The sequence below is a fragment of the Mobula hypostoma genome, chromosome 1 (genome assembly GCF_963921235.1).
Source record: "Mobula hypostoma chromosome 1, sMobHyp1.1, whole genome shotgun sequence".
NCBI lineage: Eukaryota > Metazoa > Chordata > Chondrichthyes > Myliobatiformes > Myliobatidae > Mobula > Mobula hypostoma.
The window spans coordinates 46,687,051-46,707,730 of record NC_086097.1 but is presented as its reverse complement, the minus strand read 5'-3'; the positions used below and the strand labels follow the sequence as shown (position 1 = coordinate 46,707,730).

Here is a 20,680-nt window from a genome sequence, read left to right as displayed (position 1 = left end):
TGGGACTTCAGAGTTACTATCAGCCCTTACCTCCCTGGTGAATAAATGGCCCAGTGCCCAGGCAGAGGGTCCTAGCTATCGAAAGCTGAGAATGCTCTCTGGGGTGAAGACCAGCCCCGAGGGGGAAGAGGAGTATGAGACTTGGGTGGAGAAGATCTCTCAGTTTTTAGATAAGTGACAGTGCCCTGATGACAGAAAGAGTTAGCGAGTGGCTGAGAGCTTGAGTTCGCGGGCTGCTGATGTAGTGGGAGCCGTAGAGGCACGGAACCCCCTTGCTCACTTCTGCAACCTGCATGCAAGCACTAGAGAAGCTGTTTGGTGCAACGGGTAGTCCAATAGAGCTCATGACGGGGTTTCAGAACATGTGTCAGGAGAAGGGGGAGGAGCTTTCTACTTACATATTTCAGCTAGAGAGGCAGCTGCTTCAACTACTGCACAGAGTCTTGTCATCTTCAGAAGTTTTCTGATGACTCTGCCATAGTTGGATGCATCAGCAAGGGAGATGAGGCTGAGTACAGGGCTACGGCAGGAAACTTTGTCACATGGTGTGAGCAGAATTATCTGCAGCTTAATGTGAAAGAGACTAAGGAGCTGGTGGTAGACCTGAGGTGAGCTAAGGTACCGGTGACCCCTGTTTCCATCCAGGGGGTCAGTGTGGACATGGTGGAGGATTACAAATACCTGGGGATACAAATTGACAATAAACTGGACTGGTCAAAGAACACTGAGGCTGTCTACAAGAAGGGTCAGAGCCGTTTCTATTTCCTGAGGAGACTGAGGTCCTTTAACATCTGCTGGACGATGCTGAGGGTGTTCTACGAGTCTGTGGTGGCCAGTGCTATCATGTTTGCTGTTGTGTGCTGGGGCAGCAGGCTGAGGGTAGCAGACACCAACAGAATCAACAAACTAATTCGTAAGGCCAGTGATGTTGTGGGGATGGAACTGGACTCTCTGACGGTGGTGTCTGAAAAGAGGATGCTGTCCAAGTTGCATGCCATCTTGGACAATGTCTCCCATCCACTACATAATGTACTGGGTGGGCACAGGAGTACATTCAGCCAGAGACTCATTCCACCGAGATGCAACACAGAGCGTCATAGGAAGTCATTCCTGCCTGTGGCCATCAAACTTTACAACTCCTCCCTTGGAGGGTCAGACACCCTGAGCCAATAGGCTGGTCCTGGACTTATTTCCTGGCATAATTTACATATTACTATTTAACTATCTATGGTTTTATTACTATTTAATTATTTATGGTGCAACTGTAACGGAAACCAATTTCCCCCGGGATCAATAAAGTATGACTATGACTACTATGACTGTGACTAAATTGCTTGCAGTGTAGAGGGACCATTCAGACGACTGAGGTGGATCGGTTAAGAATGGACCAAAGAGCGAAAGGCACCCAGTCCCAGAACCTGATCGCTTGGAGTCTCCGACTGTCTCGTAAAATGCCCCCCCCCGGGTTTGTTGAGTTGATCAGAGAAATACGAGAGGAGGAGCATGCATCAGAGGCACAAGGAGGACTCCGTTAGCAGGGTACAGTCCTCGGTAGTAGCCACTGCATTGCGGGGTGCAGATAGCCCACCCCGGGGAGTGGGAAAGGAGATCGTGGCAGAGTTGAGAACTGAGGTGTCCCGGCTGTTATTAGCGGGTACAGTGCACCCCCTGGGAGCTGATAGGGAGGCTGACCCCCCAAGGGGACAGACTACACAGAAGGGGTGCAGCCAGTGTTGTCTGTTATAACTGTGGTGAAGAGGGACTCTTCAGGCGGGAGCGTGAGCATCAGAAAACCCATCAGAGGGTGAGCCGCCGGGTACCTAAGCAGAGAGAAATGTCGAGAAACTTAGAAGAGACCCAGTGTCCTCTCAGGGGGAACACGTTCCCAGCAATATGTCACGGAACACTCTAAAGCAAAAACCTCTATTCCTGAAGGCTTAATGAGGCCAAGCTCCAGGACCTCGCTATGGATAAAGGGCATTTATGCTACAGCCAAACTTGACACAGGCTTGCAGGTCACTTTGCTGAACTGTTCGTTTTACAACCAGTATTGATGTATTTACCATTGACGCCACTCAGTGCACTTGGGGACTTGGTACGGGTGATTATCCATATGATGGTTATTTGTCAGTGAAGCTGGAGTTTTTGGAGGCTGATGTGGGAGTGGCTGAGGTTCTTGATATATTAGCGCTGGTTTGTCCAGACCCCGTTGAGGAGGGTGGAGTTTCAATTCTTGTGGGGACAAATACTCCTATTGTGAGGAGGCTAGAGGGGGCCTGCAAGGAGAGAGCTTTCTGAAAACATTGTCCATTCACACGGTGTTTCGAGCTGCTTTTGAGGAAGTGCATGGCCACACTGGGCCGGATAATGAGCTTAGACGAGGGACTGTGTGGTTCACCACTCGTGTTACAGCTTGGGGAAGTAGTGAGAGTGATGGGAAACCACAAATTTCCCAGAATGCCTGAGGCTGAGCCCCTCTCGGTGGATGCTCCGGAAGATGACGAAGAGGAGTCAGGCATCCCTGCTGGGGTATTAGTGAGGCCTGATGTGCAGAAGTCCTCAGTGGTACAGGTGAACAGGATGGCAGTGATTGTCAGGAACACTACAAAGAGGGAGATCACCTTCAAGCAGGGGATGCCCCTGGCACATCTCTTCCAGGTGACGGTAATGTCTAATGTGCCAGCGAGATGAGCCGGGGAGAAACTCTCTTCAAAAAAGGGAAAGTTGACTGCTCAGTCATTCAACTTTGAAGGCTCCCTGGTACCTGCAGGTTGGAAGAGGAGGTTGACAGAGTGGATGCTGAAGCTGGAAGGTGTCTTTTCTACTGACAAGTTTGACATGGGTCGTTCCAAGAGCACTCGTTACACTATCTGGGTGACCGAGGAAACCCTGTTCCGAGAGAGGTCGTGGCGACTGGCCCCTGCAGAGATCGAAGATGTTCGGCAGTATTTGTGGAAGCTGAAGGAAGCTGGGATCATCACTGAGTTCAGAAGCCCCTATGCGTCCCCAGTAGTAGTGGCCAGCAAGAAGAATAGGAAGGTACGGATGTGTGTGGACTATAGGACTCTGAACAGGTGTACTGGCCCCGACCAGTATACGGTCCCGAGGATCAAAGTCGCGCTGGCCTGTCTGAGTGGTGCAAAGTGGTTCGGTGTGCTGGATTTGAGGAGTGGATATTACCAGAAATGCATGAGGCTGACAAAGACAAGATGGCATTTACATGTCCACTGGGATTCCCCCAGTTTGAAAGGATGCCCTAGGGCATATCAGGAGCTCCTGCGACTTTCCAGCATGTCATGGAGAAAATGGTGGGAGATATGAACTTGCCTGAGGTATTGGTGTATCTGGATGACATCAGTGTTTGGGTCCACCTTGGAGGAACATGAAGCGAGGCTACTGAATGTGCTGGGCCACCTTAAAGGTGAAGGGTTAAAACTTTCCCTGGAGAAGTGCCAGTTCTGCAAGACATCTGTCGGCTATGTTGGGTACATAGTCTTATGGGATGGAGTAGCTACAGATCTATCTAAGATAGAGGCAGTGACCACATGGCCAAGGCCCCAGACTGAGCGCTTTGTGCTCATTCCTTGGGTTCTGTAGGTACTATCGGAGTTCCCTGAAGGACTATGTGAAAGTGAGTCACCCTTTAAAATCAGCTTCTGTGTGGTTACCCTCTCTTGGGGAAGAAAGGGAGGAGGACAAAAGGAGAGGAGGGTAAAGATTAGCTTAGTCCTTTGGAGCAAGATGGGATGCGAAATGTGAAGAGGCCTTTCAATCGCTGAAGGAGCTGCTGACACAAGAGTCTGTGCTGGCTTTTGCAGACCCCCAATTGGTGTATGTACTGCAGATGGCTGCCAGCAGACAGGGCTTATGGGGATCAGGGCACAGGGTTGAGACCTGCTGAATTTGTCAGCCGGAGTCTGTCACCCTCTGAGTCTATCCCACACACAAGTTGGAGTTCTGGCGTTGAAATGGGCTGTGGTGGATAAGTTGAGTGACTACCTCTATGGTGCCAAGTTTGAGATGAGGGCGGATAACAATCCCCTAACTTATATCCTGACCTTGGTGAAATTGGATGCCACAGGCCATCGGTGGTTGGCGGTGTTGTCTGCCTATGATTACAACCTGAAGTACCGGCCGGGAAGTAGGAACGTTGATGCTGATGCTTTGTCCCGACGTGCGCATGAAGGGCTGGATAGGAACGGAGAGTGGGAGAGCGTTCCCGCCCCAGGAATGAAAGCCATGTGCCAGTTTGCCATCACGGCGAAAACAGACAGAAAGCAGGGGCAGGATTGAGCGGTAGATAAATTGGGAGCTTCTAATGACGACATTCCACAAGTTTACTGTAACCTCACTGCTTCGTAGACAAACCAGTTACTGGAATTGAGTCCTGGGGAAGCGGCAGCTATTCAGCGAGATTACTCAGGCATCAGTCCCATTTGGACAGTGGTCGAAAAAGGAGACATGGCCCAAGCGGAGAAGACGAGACACGCTGTGGTGCCTCCATTACTGAGAGAATGGCCCAGGTTGGAGTTGAGGAACCAGATCCTATACTGAGTCATGTCACTTTTGGACCTAACTTGACGTTCCCAGCTGGTTCTGCCTGAGAAGTATCGGAGGATTGTGTTGAAGTCACTGCATGAAGATTCTGGACATTTGGGGGTTGACGAGATTGCTCAGAGATTGGTTTTACTGGCCCAGAATGAAGTCTGAGGTCAAAGAGTACAGCAAGTTGTGCATTCGATGCATATGGAGTAAAACGCTGCCTATGAGGGCAGCTCCATTGTCCCACTTACAGAGTGCGGGTCCCCTTGACCTGGTGTGTATGTACGTCCTGTCAATAGAGCCAGATGCCAGCAACATGGCGAATGCCTCAGTCATCACGGACCACTACACCAGATATGCACAAACCTTCCCTACCAAGAATCAGAGGGCATCCACGGTGGCCAAAGCGTTATGGGAGAAGCATTTCATTTAATATGGCCTCCCCACGTGGTGTCATAGTGATCGGAGACGGGATTTCGAGAGTAGGCTCATACATGAGTTACTGAACGGAGTCAAGAAGTCAAGGACTATGCCTGATCACCCACAGGGTGATCCCCAGCCTGAGAGGTTTAATCCCACCTTGCTAGACATGCTCAGAACCTTGGAGATCAGCAAAAAGAACAAGTGGAGTTTGCATATTGGACATCTGGTCCACAGTTACAACTCTACACGAAATGAAGCTACCAGGTACTCGCCATATTAGCTGATGTTTGGGTGCGAGGCGAGGTTGCCCATCGACTTTTTGTTTTGGGAGATCCACCACTGACGAGTTATCTGAAGTATCTGTCTGATATGAGAAGGAGCTGAAAAAGACTTATGAATTAGCTGAAGTTGCAGCTGCCAAGCAAAATCAAGGAAATAAGAAGAGTTATGATCAAAAGGTTAGGTTCTCCCAACTCATGCTGGGAGATTGAGTCCTCAAAGAATTTGGGGCTACCTGGGAAGCATATGAAACACTGGTTTCCTCGGCTGCACAAGTCTCGGGAAGACCATCTCCGGCCCAGCCAAACGTGTGAGATTAGGGCTCGAGCCCCCCAAACCCTGTTTGTGTGGATGCTGCGTAATTCGCTACCCTATTACAAATTAATGCCACGAGATAACAGACGGTACACTGTATACGATTAAAGGAATTATATTTATGAATCTTACCTATGAGTTTAGTAAAAAGTAACAAAAAGAAAAGGGCCCATTCTAATTAAACAGTCAAACGTGCACAAGTTGGAGCTCATCTGGAACTTCTCTGTCACTCATGCTCTGGGCCCTCGGTCAACGTGAAAGCACACACCACCTTCCGAATGTTGCTCGCAATCCACCTCGAATGAATGGGTCTCCCACTAGATCGTATGCTACGACCGGTTCTCCCCATTGTCATCTCTCTTCATTTTCTTCATCTCCTCTCGAACAAAAGCCCAAGACCAACCTTACTGTCCCTCACCAAGAAAAACCTCCCGCTAATTGGATGGCACACATTCCACATCATCCCTTTATCTTCAACAATAACCCAAACTGGCTGACAGTCTCACAAGTTTGTTGGGGCTAGAGATAGTCTTCCATAGAGTTACGCAGCCGAGGAAACCAGGGTGTTTCAGGTGGAACAGTCTTATATGTGATAAATACAATTTATATGCAACACTGAACTACTGATAGCATTTGCAAATAATTCTGACATTGAAGTCAGTAGAAAATTGAAACAGACAGTCAAAGCATGCTAGAGAAATTTAATTACAAAATATCTGTTCAGTCATTCTTTGAAAAATTGCTTCTTTGTGGAACCAGTCTTAGGTTGATAGGTTCTTGATTAGTAAGGGTATCAAAGATTATGGGGAGAAGGTAGAAGAATGGAGTTGAGTGGGAGAATAAGTCAGCTATGATTGAATGTCTGAGCACATTCAATTGGCTGAACAGCCTAATTCTGCTCCGATGTCTTATGTGTACAACTTAGTAACCCTAATTTGTACCACTGGAACATTGGAGGCAACTCATGCAGTCATGGGGAGAATTCAAGTCCGATCAGACAGATAGCACAGCGAAGTGTACACTAACTGCTATGCTTCCATGCTAACAGAAGAGTTTAATTTATCCATTAGATTAATGACAAAAAAAGTGCATAATTTGAGAGATCAAACAGCTGTAATGCAGCTCTTTCTTTGCAAGGAACACAAAACACTTCAATGCGTTTTACCCCTAATTAATGTCTATATTTTTACCTGACAATGGAGACTTCGTGTTTTCAACTGTCTTATCTTCCACGCAGACTTCTTCTTCTGTTAGGTTATAAGCTGTGTTTTCATTTGACATAACCCTTGCTTTATCATTGTCTGAAGTTTTTAGAGATGAGGAACTTAATTTCCTCTTACTTAATCGGTAAATATTTTTAAAGAATGCATTCTGTTCTTTTGGACTTTCATCAGGCACTTTGGCTTCTGCATTGCTGCTTTCATTCTCACTGTTTTTGAAGGGTCTTTGACTCATTTTATTTCTTCCATCTTCAATATCCGAAGTATTACCAGCAGTCTGGCCTTGACCTGGTGAATCCTTGGCACTGGGTAAATTATCATTTAACACCATTTCCGTATTTGACATTGTCTTGCTTTTTGGAAGTACTTCTAAATACAATTTATAAAAAAATCAGTGCCTTTTCTGTACTTAGGAAAATAAAATGAAAATGTTATTAAGATATATCTGATAGTTTATTTATAGTAATATCTTTAAGTCATTCAGTCAAAAATATTTTAAATGGACAATGGTTACATTGAAATGGATTTGAAAATCTTACATTACTCTGGTTCAGTGTAGAGCAAGCTCAATGTGATTATTTTGGCTGCAAGGCTGGAAAGCAGACTACATTTCAAAGAAAAACACACAAAATGCTGGAGGAACTCAGCAGATCAGCAGCTTCTTTGGAAATGACTAAACATTCGACTTTTTGGGCAAAGACGCTTCTTCAGGACATTGTGCACAAGCATGTGGTCTTTACCACAAGTCTCAAAGCAACGTGAGGATTCAGTACTTGTCTACATACTGCACAGCAGACCTCTCCAAATCAACAAGAATTGGAAGAGATGAATGTAGGAAAACAGGTGACAGGGCAGTTGTACTGAACTTGTTGTTGGAGCTGTGGACTGGAAGACTCTGGGTCCTGATGGGTTTAAATGACGAGGCTTAAACAATAAGTAAATATCTTTTATATGTTGTTATCATATCTGCTTTAACCACATTGTCTGACAACCTATTCCATAAAGGCAACATGCTCTGCACAAATAAATTGTCCCTCAGGACCCTTTTAAATCTTTCACCTCCCAGCAATCAGTTAACTACAGGCACAATTGTTGCTGGAATGTTAAACTAAACCACAAGTCCGTGGGTCTTGGGAAGGAGAACAGGTTTTATGACATTGCTACACTTGGTTATTTACTCTTATTGGTGAAACAATTTTTTTTTGTGATAAACAATAATTTATATGCAACACTGAACTTCTAACTGTATTTGCAAATAATTCTGGCATTGAAGTCAGTAGAAAACTGAAATAGACAGTCAAAGCATACTAGAGAAATTTAATTATACAATATCTGTTAAGTCACTCCTTGAAAAATGCTTCTTTGTGGAACCAACCTCTGTATAGGTTGATTTGTTCTTGATTAGTAAGGTGTCAAAGATTATGGGGAGAAGGTAGGTGAAATGGGGTTGAGAGGGAGAATAAGTCAGCTATGGTTGAATGTCTGAGCATATTCAATTGGCTGAACAGCCTAATTCTACATGTCTACAACTTACTAACCCTAATTTGTACAACTGGAACGTTGGAGGCAACTCATGCAGTCATAGGGTGAATTGAACCCTGATCATTCAGATAGCACAGCAAAGACCACAAGATCATAAGATATAGGAGCAGAAGTAGGCCATTCAGCCCATTGAGTCTGCTGTACCATGCAATCATGGGCTGATCCAATCCTTCCAGTCATCCCCACTTCCCTGCCCTTACCCCATGCCCTTTGATGCCCTGGCTAATCAAGAGCCTATCTATCTCTGCCTTAAATGCACCCTATGACTCGGCCTCCCTACCCGCTCATGGCAACAAATTCCACAGATTTACCACCCTCTGACTAAAGTAATTTCTCCACCTCTCTATTCTAAATGGATGTCCTTCAATCCTGAAGTCGTGCCTTCTTGTCCTAGACTCCCCTACCACGGGAAATAACTTTGCCATATCTAATCTGTTCAGGCCTTCTAACATTCAGAATGTTTCTATGAGATCCCCCCTCATTCTCCTGAACTCCAGGGAATACAGCTCAAGAGCTGCCAGATGTTCCTCATACACTAACACTTTCATTCCTGGAATCATTCTCGTGAAGCTTCTCTAAATCCTCTCTAATGTCAATATATCCTTTCTAAAATAAGGAGCCCAAAACTGCACACAATACTCCAAGTGTGGTCTCACAAGTGCCTTATAGAGCCTCAACATCACATCCCTACTCTTATATTCTATACCTCTAAAAATGAATGCCAACATTGCATTCACCTTCTTCGCCACCGACTCAACCTGGAGGTTAACCTTTAGGGTATCCTGCACAAGAACTCCCAAGTCCCTTTGCATCTCTGCATTTTGAATTCTCTACCCATCTAAATAATAGTTTGCCCATTTATTTCTTCCACCAAGGTGCATGGTCATACACTTTCCAAAACTGATTTTCATTTGCCATTTCTTTGCCAATTCCCCTAAATTACCTAAGTCTCTCCACAGGCTCTCTGTTTCCTCAACACTACCCTCTCATCCACCTAGCTCTGTATCATTGGCAAATTTAGCCACAAGTCCATTAATCCCATAGTCCAAATCATTGACATACTTCGTAAGAAGCAGAGATCCCAACACCGACCTCTGTGGAACTCCACTGGTAACTGGCAGCCAGCCAGAATAACCCTTATTTCCACTCTATTTTCTGACGATCAGACAACGCTCCACCCGTGCTAGTAACTTCCCTGTAATCCATGGGCTCACATCTTATTAAACAGCCTCATGTGCGACACCTTGTCAAAGGCCTTCTGAAAATCCAAATACACCGCATCTACTGCATCTCCTTTGTCTACTTTGCTTGTAATTTCCTCAAAAAATTGCAGTAGGATAGTCAGGCAGGATTTTCCCTTCAGGAAACCATGCTGGCTTTGGCCTATCTTGTCATGTGCTTCCAGGTACTCTGTAATCTCATCCCTAACAATCTATCCGAACAACTTCCCAACCACTGATGTCAGGATAACAGGTCTATAATTTCCTTTCTGCTGCCTCCCACCCTTCTTAAATAGCAGAGTAATATTTGCAATTTTCCAGTCATCCAGTACAATGCCAGAATCTATCGAAACTAGGAAGATCATTGTTAATGCCTTTGCAATCTCTCCAGCTCCTTCCTTTTGAACCCAAGGGTGCATTCTATCAGGTCTAGGGGATTTATCAACCCTCAGACCATTAACTTCCTGAGCACCTTCTCAGCCGTAATTTTCGCTGCACAAACTTCACTTCACTGACACTCTTGAATGTCCGGTATACTGCAGATGTCTTCCACTGTGAAAACTGATGCAAAATACGCATTCAGTTCCTTTGCCATCTCTATGACTCTCATTACAAAATCTTCAGCGTCATTTTCTATTGGTCCTATATCTACCCTTGACTGTCTTTTACCCTTTATATACTTAAAAAAAGCTTTTAGTATCTTCTTTGATATTAGTTGCCAGCTTCCTTTCATAATTCATCTTTTTCTTTCTAATGACCTTAGTTTCCTTCTGCAAGTTTTTAAAAGCTTCCCAATCCTCTATCTTCCCACTAGCTTTGGCTTCCTTGTATGCCCTCTCTTTTGCTTTTACTTTAGCTCTGACTTCACTTGTCAGCCACAGTAGTGTCCTTCTTCCATTCGAAAATTTCTTCTTATTTGGAATATATCTGTTATGCTACTGTGCTAACAGAAGAGTTTAGTTTATCGATTAGATCAATGACAATAAAACAAAACACTTCAATGCATTTTACCCCCAATTAATGTCTATATTTTTACCTGACAATGGAGACTTTGTGTTCTCAACTGTCTTGTCTTCCACACACACTTCTTCTTCTGTTAAGTTATTAGCTGTGTTTTCATTTGACATAAACTTTGTTTTCTCATTGTCTGAAGTTTTTGGAGGTGAGAAACTTAATTTCCTCCTACTTAATCGGTAAATGTTTTTAAAGAATGCATTCTGTTCTTTTGGACTTTCATCAGGCACTTTGGCTTCTGCATTGCTGTTTTCTTTCTTCCTGCTCTTGAAGGATCTTTGACTCATTTTATTTCTTCCATCTTCAATATCTGAAGTATTACCAGCAGTCTGGCCTTGACCTGGTGAATCTTCAGCACTGGGTAAATTGTCATTTAATACCATTTCCGTATTTGACATTGTCTTGCTTTTCGGAAGTACTTCTAAATACAATTTTTAAAAAAAATCAGTGCCTTTTCTGTACTTAAGGAAAGTAAAATGAAAATTTTATTAAAATATATCTGATAGCTTATTTATAGTAATACCTTTAAATCATTCAGTTAAAATATTTTAAATGGACAATGGTTACATTGAAATGGATTTGAAAATCTTACATTACTCTGGTTCAGTGTAGAGCAAGCTCAATGTGATTATTTTGGCTGCAAGGCTAGAAAGCAGACTACATTTCAAAGAAAAACACACAAAATGCTGGAGGAACTCAGCAGATCAGCAGCTTCTGTGGAAATGACTAAACAGTCAACTTTTTGGGCAAAGATGCTTCTTCAGCACATTGTGCAGAAGTATGTGATCTTTACCACAGGTCTCACAGCAATGTAAGGATTCAGTACTTGTCTACATACTGCACAGCAGACCTCTTCAAATCAACAAGAACGGGAAGAGATGAATGTAGGAAAATTACAGATGACAGGGCAGTTGTATTGAACTTGTTGTTGGAGCTGTGGGCTGGAAGACTCTGGGTCCTGATGGGTTTAAATGACAAGGCGCACACAATAATTAAATACCTCTTATATGTTGTTATTATATCTGCTTTAACCACATTCTCTGACAACCTATTCCATAAAGGCAACATGCTCTGTACATTTCAAAGAAAAACACACAAAATGCTGGAGGAACTCAGCAGGCCAGGCAGCATCCATGGAAAAGAGTAAACATTCAATGTTTCCGGCTGACTGTACTTTTTTCTGTTCACTTATTTTATATCAATGTTGTGTTATTTCTCCAAATTAGGTGCAAATATTACAGGTTCAAATAAAAGAGAAATACAAATCAACACAACAAGAGGACATCATATAATCCTAAAGATTGCCCAATTTAGAATTCCTACTGAAAGCCAAATTTACTGACTTAAGATACAATTCAGGAAAAGCTGACTACACACCATTATTATAGATAAATTTATTTCGAAGCAGAAAGCAGTTTTCAAGAAAAAGTTAGAAGGGCTCCAGTAACACACACAAAATGTTGGAGGAATTCAGCAAGTCAGGAAGCACCCATGGAAGAGAACAAACAGTTGACATATTGCGCCGAGACCTTTCATCAGGACTGAAAAGGAAGGGGGAGAAGGCAGAATAAGGTGTGGGGTGGGGGATGCGTAAGGAGCACGAACTGGCAGGGGGGAGGTGAGACCAGGTCAGTGGGAAACGGGAAGGTGGTTGGTGGGTGGGTGGGTGATGTCCATTCCATAAACATATTTTCCTACAGAATGAACTGCATACTTATGGAGTTTCTGAAAAAATAAAACAACATTATACTCTCAATTTGTACTTCTGGGCCCATATTCAGATGGCATAGCTCTGCATTACAGAACATTATGACATGGCCCATTTTCTAGAAACACTGCCCCCGGTGACTGTGAGTGCACCTGCATCCTTATCAATCCAATTCATTACCAAGAACTGGAAAACTAATTGACCAATGCAAACATCAATAACTATTTGATCGTCTTATGATTTTCAAATTGTCCTGCAACCACTTAACAGTGGTTTCTAGCATTTTCTCAAAAACTTCAAGCTCACTGGCCTATCATTTTTGCTTTCAGTCCAATGAAAATCTTAACCAATGAACCACCATCTCTAATGATCCTTGGATTTATCCATCTTTAATCCCTAATGACAGTTTTTTTTTATTTCCTCCCTTTCTTTGCCTTTGATTTTCTACTATCATTGTAATGCTTTCATTTTAATGTTTATTCTAAGTCTCTGTCATTACTTCAATTTCCATTGCAAATTCCTCTAAGGGACAACATTTAGTTGCTCTTTTCAGTTGCCTGCAGAAGCTTTTAAAAATTATATCTGGAGTTTGTAGACATGCAGATGCAGATACACGTGGAAACACTGCTTAGTTTGAAGGCTCTTACAAAGAGTGAGTAAGATTGGTAATTGATGGACATTAATCAAACTGCATCGTCTTTGTGGCGTCTTTGTTCTCATGACCATTGTGTTCAATGAAAGAAAAGGGAGCACCACAAATGAAAGAAAAGTGGATGAATTAGAAGTAAATGAGAAAGGAATAAAGAGAGGGAATAGGTGAAAAGGAGAAAAAGGAAAAAATAAATGGAAATAATAAGTTAATGTAAGTAATAAGCAGAGCTGGAAGAAACAGTAACAGGAATTTGCGAATCGCCTTTAGTCCTTGAGGAAATGAAGAATGGATAGAATGTAATAGAAACATAGAAAATAGGTGCAGGAGTAGGCCATTCGGCCCTTCGAGCCTGCACCGCCATTTATTATGATCATGGCTGATCATCCAACTCAGAACCCCGCCCCAGCCTTCCCTCCATACCCCCTGACCCCTTAGTGAAGACAGAACCAAAGTAGTTATTCAATTGGTCTGCCATGTTCTTGTTCCCCATAATCAATTCACCTGTTTCTGTCTGCAGGGGACCTACATTTGTCTTTACAAATAATATTCTGATCCATGAAGTAAAGAAGCTCAGGATCAGAAACACGAATAGCAAATAGCCGTCGGCGATCGTACGCTAAGTCAGTCCAAGGTCAGTCTCGCTTGCCTATCTTTCCAGAAGTCCCGTGAATTTCTGGTAACAGAACTTGAGCATGCAAAACTTGATCGACAGGATCGCGTTCCGAAACAAAAACAAAAGAACATGGCAGAAAATGCAAAACGAATCCATTAAAAAAGAAGAAAATGCAAACAAAATAGCTTAAAAACAAATAAAGAAGCGCACTTATATTAATATCTGAACCTGATGATACACCAAACCTGATGAGAGTCCAATAATTAAACATTGAAGGCTTAATGCTCCACTCCATACTTTAAACAAAGACATTAAAGAAAGGGAAAGAAAATACAAATGACTTCCGTGGAGAGCTGGTTTTGACGGGACTAATTATCACATACTTACTACGTTATGCTGAATCGAGTACGGCCACTAACTTTGGAAAACGTCAAACCGTGAAGTGATCCTTGGGAGTACCCAGATAATCATGAGAGAACACCTCAAAGAACCAAATGGTCAGAACCAGTTCTAAAGCGCAGACATCAACCAGAATTCGTTCTGGAAGTCCGGCTGCCGACTGGACTTCATTCTAGAGGCCGGGCATAAAAGAAAGTCCGGTCTTGGGGTCCAAGTTTAAAAAGGCAGTCCGGTCAGAGTCCAGGTGTAATCAGGCTTTGCTTTGGGTCCCCGTTGTTATCCACCGTCCGTTCGGAGAGCCTAGGTGTCAGACGAGTCCCCGAATTAGACTTGTAATTACACCCGTCTTGTTTTTCATGCGCATTTAAAAAAAGACTTTCTTTACGTAGGTAAGAGGTAAACCTTTCACTTTCACTTTTACCTGCCACAACAAGGCAATCGTTAACACCACTAAACCCGCCCTCCAGCGATGCGGCAGAGAATACCCTGCAAACTCAACTTAAACTGGATGTGGGTGCACAGATGCCTGCGTGTATGAAGTGAACCGGGACTCGATTAAGCTATGAATACAGAAGTGCTAAGTGATGATGCTGATTAATATAACCATAAAGTCTGTAAGAGTTGCTAACCACCGAGCTAAGATCGGGCTGTTATATTTCATAATGTTTAAATGGAAGATTATTAAAGTCACTTTATGTCTTCACTTTTGTACACTTCAGTTTAATATGAATCTCCGAGTCCTAAACAGAATTTTTACACCATGTGTACTTACACTGGAAACCCTTCCCTTATTTTAAATATATTCAAACAAGAGAGTTGGTTGATTGATGAGATGCACCTGAATTGGGGTAACAAGCAGAAAGAAGATATGAAAATTAAGTACAGCAAGTTGTTAAGTTTCTGAATCTACAGCTTGGGCCATAAGTTGAGACAAAATCTATACCATATTTCAAAAGAGATGGTAACTGAAATAGAAGCCAGGCAGGAGCTAAGGATGCACGGGAGGCCAGAGATGAGGTTGTGGGGAAATCTGATGAATGGCTGCAAGAAGATGCAGAGGTTTGGGCCATGAAAGCAAACAGATTCAGATTCAAGAAGATGAAGATGAAGATGAAGATTCAGATTCAAGAAGAAGAATATTCAAGAAGATGCAGATTCAGATTCAGATTCAAGAAGATGCAGAGGTTCGGGCCATGAAAACAAACAATTCATTTACTTACCACACGTACAGTGGAATGCATTGTTTGTTCTGGGGGCAGAACCAGGTTTATTATCACCAAAATGTTTCGTGAAATTTGCTAACTTACCAGCAGCAGTTCAATGCAATACATATAATATAGAGAAAATAAGTACATCAATTGCAGTAAGTGTGTCTGTAATTATACATTAGATTTTAAAAAGTGCAAAACCAGCAATATATATAAAAAGTGAGGTCGTGATCATGGGTTCAATATCCATTTAGGAATTGGATGGCAGAGGGAAAGAAGCTGTTCCTGAATTGCTGAGTGTGGTACTGAGGTACTTTAGGCTTCTGTACCTCCTTTCTGATGGTAACAACGAGAAGAGGGCACGTCCTGGGTGATGGGGGTCCTTGGTAATGGACAGCACCTTTCTGAGGCACTGCTCCTCAAAGGTGTCTTGCATACTACAGGGCAGCCCACAAGTGTTTCCACACATTCCAGTGACAATGTAGCATGCCCCCAATATTCAGCAGAACAACACACACAGCAAGCAATAAAGCAACAACTGCAAAACAAGACTTTTTTGCTTCAGCCTTCACTGTCAACCTCTGGACCAGCTGATGATGGGACCTCAATCTCCTGGCCTGTTGACGCACCAGTCCTCATGCATCCTGCTTGCATTGGCAATTCCAGGATCCACTGACTTGGCACGGTCTGACATTCACAATGTCCTTCATCACACATCCCCATCACTGGCTTCCAAGCATGGAGTTGAAGCCTAGACTCTGGTCTGACCTTTAACCCTTCCACATCCCTGTCTCGAAACGCCAACCTGATGCCTAACTCCTTCTCTGTCCCTAAAACCATGCATACAAACTTTAAAAAAAAACAGCTAAAACCAAACCATGACCTCAATGGAGAGTGCTGCTCGGCACTATCTTCACCAGAAGGGAGAGAGAGGGAGGCAGAGAGCTAATTTATGCATGTTAAAAACAAGGAAAGCATGGCAGTGATGAATGAAAAGAACTTGGTAGGACATGGGCACAGGAGTCATAAAGCCCACTGAGTCAGTGTCAGCCATCACCACCCACTAACATTAATCCTATGTTTTTATTCTCCCTACATCCTCATCATCTCTGTCCGATTGTATCCCTTGCCTACACGCTGCTGACAATTTACAATGATGGCAATTAACCTAGCAACATGCACTACCTTGGCAGGCAATTCACATGGTCGCAGTGAGTATCTACTCTCTTAGCAACCTACTGTGACACTTAGTAGAGCTGACAGCTGGTAGAAGCTAGATTTAAGGCAGTGAGAACAATGCGGAGGTGTAGAGATTAGACAAAGCTAGGAATAAAACAGGTTGAGGATTTCAGCTTTATGGGTACTCCTGGGGTGGTTAGATGGCAGCCAGTCAGGGAGAGGTATTAGGTGATATTTGTTGGGTTAAAAGTGATCAAAGTGCGCTTATCTCAATGATCACTATTTGCCTCAGTTTGCCAAATTGTCTCACAAGAAGCACTGTCATGTAGTAATGCTTCCTTATAATCAACTCATTACAACATAATAAAATTAAGATTAGGATACCTGCATTTCTCCACTACTTATGTCTTCTCCATCATTCAATGAGTTCATGGCTGACCTTTTACCTCAGTAAGACATTCCTGCACTTAATGTATAACCCTTGAGTATTTTAATGTCTAAAAGAGCTACTAATCTCTGTCTTGAATATATTCAGCACCTGAGCTTCTACAACCCTCTCAAGAATTCCAAAGATTAATTGCACTTTGTACAAAGAGCATTCTGCTCATCCTTTTCTTGATTTTCTACCCTATTTGCAGCCAGAGCAAATGTCACCTTCTATTTATTGTTAAACATTGTAATGAATATTATACCTTTCAATTAGATCTCCTATCATCCTTCTAAACTCAATAGAGCATGGGCCTGGCCTACTTAATCTCTCCTCATATCATAAACTGCCCAGCTGAGGAATCAACTTGATGTACCTACACTGCACTCCCCGCTTCACAAATATATCCTTCATTTGGTTGGGAGATAGGACCTCCACACAATATGCCAGACGCTGGCTCCCTATATAGTGAAAGCATCCCTTGTGTCCAAAACATGTGAAAAGACCAACTAGCAAAATGTTGTGGTGATTCATTCCCAAAGACAGCTAGGTCCTCTGATCACCAATGTCTTGCAACCTCTCACTATTTTTCACGGAAGTATGTGCGTGATATTCATCATTGTCCATACATTCCATCCATCTCCACTTCTCAGAACTCTCCTCACCAGCCACACTGCCACCTAGCTTAGTATCATCACCAAGAGTGGATATATAATTTGTGAACAACTGGGGCTGCAGCAGTCCACTATTCACAGCCACAAAACAAAATATTAACTATACTTAGCCTTTTTTAATCAGTCAATCATTTCATGAATCAACCCTCATTTCATACCAGATAAGTATGCATAGTAATGTATTCCCTAATTTTTATTCATAATACATTGTGTGGCACTCTTGCAAAGAGCTTCTTATGTTCCAAAACACCACATCACCTGATTTCCTCCTATCTATTCTCTAGGTTTGAAACATGGTTTCACTGTCATAAATCCACGTTGACTCTGCCTGTTATGTAATACTGCGACCAGAAAAAATGTCCATTCCATAAGGAGGCTATAACCATATAACCATATAACAATTACAGCTTGGAAACAGGTCAGCCTGGCCCTTCTAGTCCATGCCAGAATATTGTAGAACAATTGTGGAACAGTGGAAGATATTCAAAGAAAATTTTCACAGTGCTCAACAAAAATATATTCCAGTTCAAAGGACAGTAAAGATGGGAGAGCCAGGCTTAAACAAAGGAAGGTATCAAACTAAGAGCTCATGCGTACAAAGTCACCAAGAGTTGTGGGAAATTGGAAGATTTGGAAAATTTGAAAAAAAGCAATGAAGAACCATTGAACAAGAATTAAAGAAATAAAGAAAGGGAAGTTAGATAATCTTCTCAAGTTATGTCTCAACAATCACAGATTCTATCAGCAAGTGTACTGAGGACTGTGTAGCAAAGAGGACAATCCAGGTGTTTCCAAAGCAGAAACTGTGGATGAACCAGGAAGATCCATTTAAAAAAAAAATCTTTCTCTGGATGTGGAGAAGGTTTTTGACTGAGTTGAATGGAATTACCTATTTAAAACCTTAGAAAAATTTGATTTTGGGCCCAATTTTATTCATTGGATTAAATTACTTTACTTATCTCCTTCCGCTTGGGTCCTTAATAACTTCCAGAATTCTAAACCAATTAAACTTCCAGAATTCTAAACCAATTAAACTGTGGAACCAGACAAGGATATCCGTTGAGCCCTTTGCTTTTTGATTTGGTATTAAAACCTTTAGCAATTGCCTTTCGAGAGTCTAAAGATATCACCGGTATCTTAAGGAAAGGTACTATTCATAAAGTCTCGCTTTATGCTGATATCCTATTGCTTTTTATATTTAATGTTACAACTTCTATACCCTCTATGTTTCTTTTACTGACTAATCTTAGTCAGTTTTCAGGATATAAATTGAATTTACATAAGAGTGAATTGTTTCCTTTAAATAATTTGATACCAACCGATATTAACCTTCCTTTTAAAATTGTAAGAAAACAACTTACATATTTGGGTGTAACAATCACTAAGAATGATAAAGATCTATTCAAAGAAAATTTTCTAACCTTAATGAATTATGTGAAAAAGACACTTTCTAATTGGTCGCCTCTCTCTTTATCATTGATTGGTTGAATTAATTCTATTAAAATGAATATTTTACCTAAATTTATATACATTTTTCAAACCGTACCTGTTTTTATTCCTGTCTTTTTTTGATTCTTTAGATTCGATTCTTTCTTCCTATATATGGAAGAAGAGAAAACCCTGATTAAATAAAGCCCACCTTCAAAAAATTAAAAAGAATGGAGGCCTTGCTCTACCCAATTTTAGGTTATATTATTGGGCAATTAACATACGGATCTTACATTCTGGTTATATTATGTTAATTGTGAGGATTCTCCAATATGGGTCTTTTTGGAAGCCAACTCTGTTAATGAAATTTTCTATTATTTCTCTTCTTGGATCCTCTCTTCCTTTATCTTTAAATAAATTAACTGAGAGTTTGGTGGTTAAACACACTTTGAGGTTCTGGCTACAGTTTAGAAAACATTTCGGTTTATTGAGATTTTCCCTTTCTAGTCCTATTTTTTCTAATTCTTTTTTAAACAATCTATTTTTTAAAAAATGATCTGTTGTTTAGAGATTGGGATAGATTAGGCATTAAACGATTTCAGGATCTGTTTGTTGGAGGGATCCTTTCTTCTTCTGAGCAGCTCTCAATGAAATATAACCTATCAAATGCCGACTTTTTTTGATACCTACAGATTAGAGATTTTTTAAGATCTAAACTACATATATTTCCTACCAGCCCGGATAAGAACATAATAGATGTAATTTTTAATTTGAAACCTTTTGATAATGGCTCAATATCTTATATTTATGGCCTGTTGTTGGGACTGAGAATGGCTCCTTTAGACAAAACTAAAAAAGATTGGGAAAAGGATTTACAGACTTCATTACCTGATGAGACCTGGAGGGCTATTTTCAAAATGGTTAATTCTTCGTCATTATGTGCTTGTCATTCCCTCCTACAATTTAAAGTGGTACATAGGTTTCATATGTCTAAAGACAAGCTCTCTTATTTTTTTGCAGATATATCTCCTTATTGTGACAGATGTAATAATGGAGAGGCTTCATTAATTCATATGTTTTGGTCATATTTGAGCCTTGAAAATATTGGAAAGATGTATTCCAAACCTTTTCTGTACTTTTTAAAGTTAACTTTAAGCCCAATCCTTTGACTGCCTTATTTGGTATTGTTGAGGAAAGAGCTATAATTTTGGAGCCTTCTCATTTGCGGGTGCTGGCTTTTATTTCTCTTATGGCTAGGAGGGCGATTTTGCTTAAATGGAAGGAGGTTGCCCCCCTACACATGCTCAATGGTTATGCGATGTTATGTCATGTTTAAATTTAGAGAAGATTCTTTGTTCGATTTCTGATTCGAATCAAGATTTTCAAATGGTATGGGGACCCTTTTTGAACTATTTTGAAAATCTTTGAATTGTTATTGTTATTAAAACATAGATCTGAGCTATTATTATAAAACACTATATGGTACTCTTTTTTTTCTTTTGCTTTTTTTACCAAACGGCTTTGTCTTGGTAGTGAGTGTAGATTTTTTAAATAATATAATTAACCATATTATTGTATTTCATTATTCAATTTATTTTATTTGATTATGAATATGGGATACCGTGATTGTATCAGTGTGATTTATATATAGTGCATTTTGTGCTACCTTATTTTGATTTATAAGAAGTATCCTTATGAACTCTGTATGTGTGTATATGAAATTTAATAAAAAAAGAAAAGAAAGAGAGCAGTAACGAGGGTAAAATCTCTTCCGTTCAAGTATTGGCTGAAATGTTTTACACCCCAAACCAGACTCAAGGCCTCACTGTCAATCTGT

At 41.6% G+C, this 20,680-nt stretch overlaps 1 protein-coding gene across 2 annotated transcripts in view; it reads right to left on the bottom strand.

Moving 5' to 3' along the window:
* LOC134346335 (exocyst complex component 3-like) overlaps positions 1-14,333 on the bottom strand; it is a 69,136-nt gene extending 54,803 nt beyond the window's left edge. The window contains exons 1-3 of one of the 2 annotated variants that reach the window (XM_063047692.1): positions 13,916-14,333; positions 10,578-10,976; positions 6,750-7,148 (exon numbers count right to left, since the gene is read on the bottom strand). In XM_063047692.1, coding sequence (XP_062903762.1) covers positions 6,750-7,148; positions 10,578-10,953 — 775 coding nt within the window. In that variant the 5' untranslated portion in view covers positions 10,954-10,976; positions 13,916-14,333. The remainder of the gene's footprint in view (positions 1-6,749; positions 7,149-10,577; positions 10,977-13,915) is intronic. The other variant, XM_063047687.1, reaches the window with a different exon arrangement.
* Between the last annotated feature and the right edge of the window lie 6,347 nt (positions 14,334-20,680).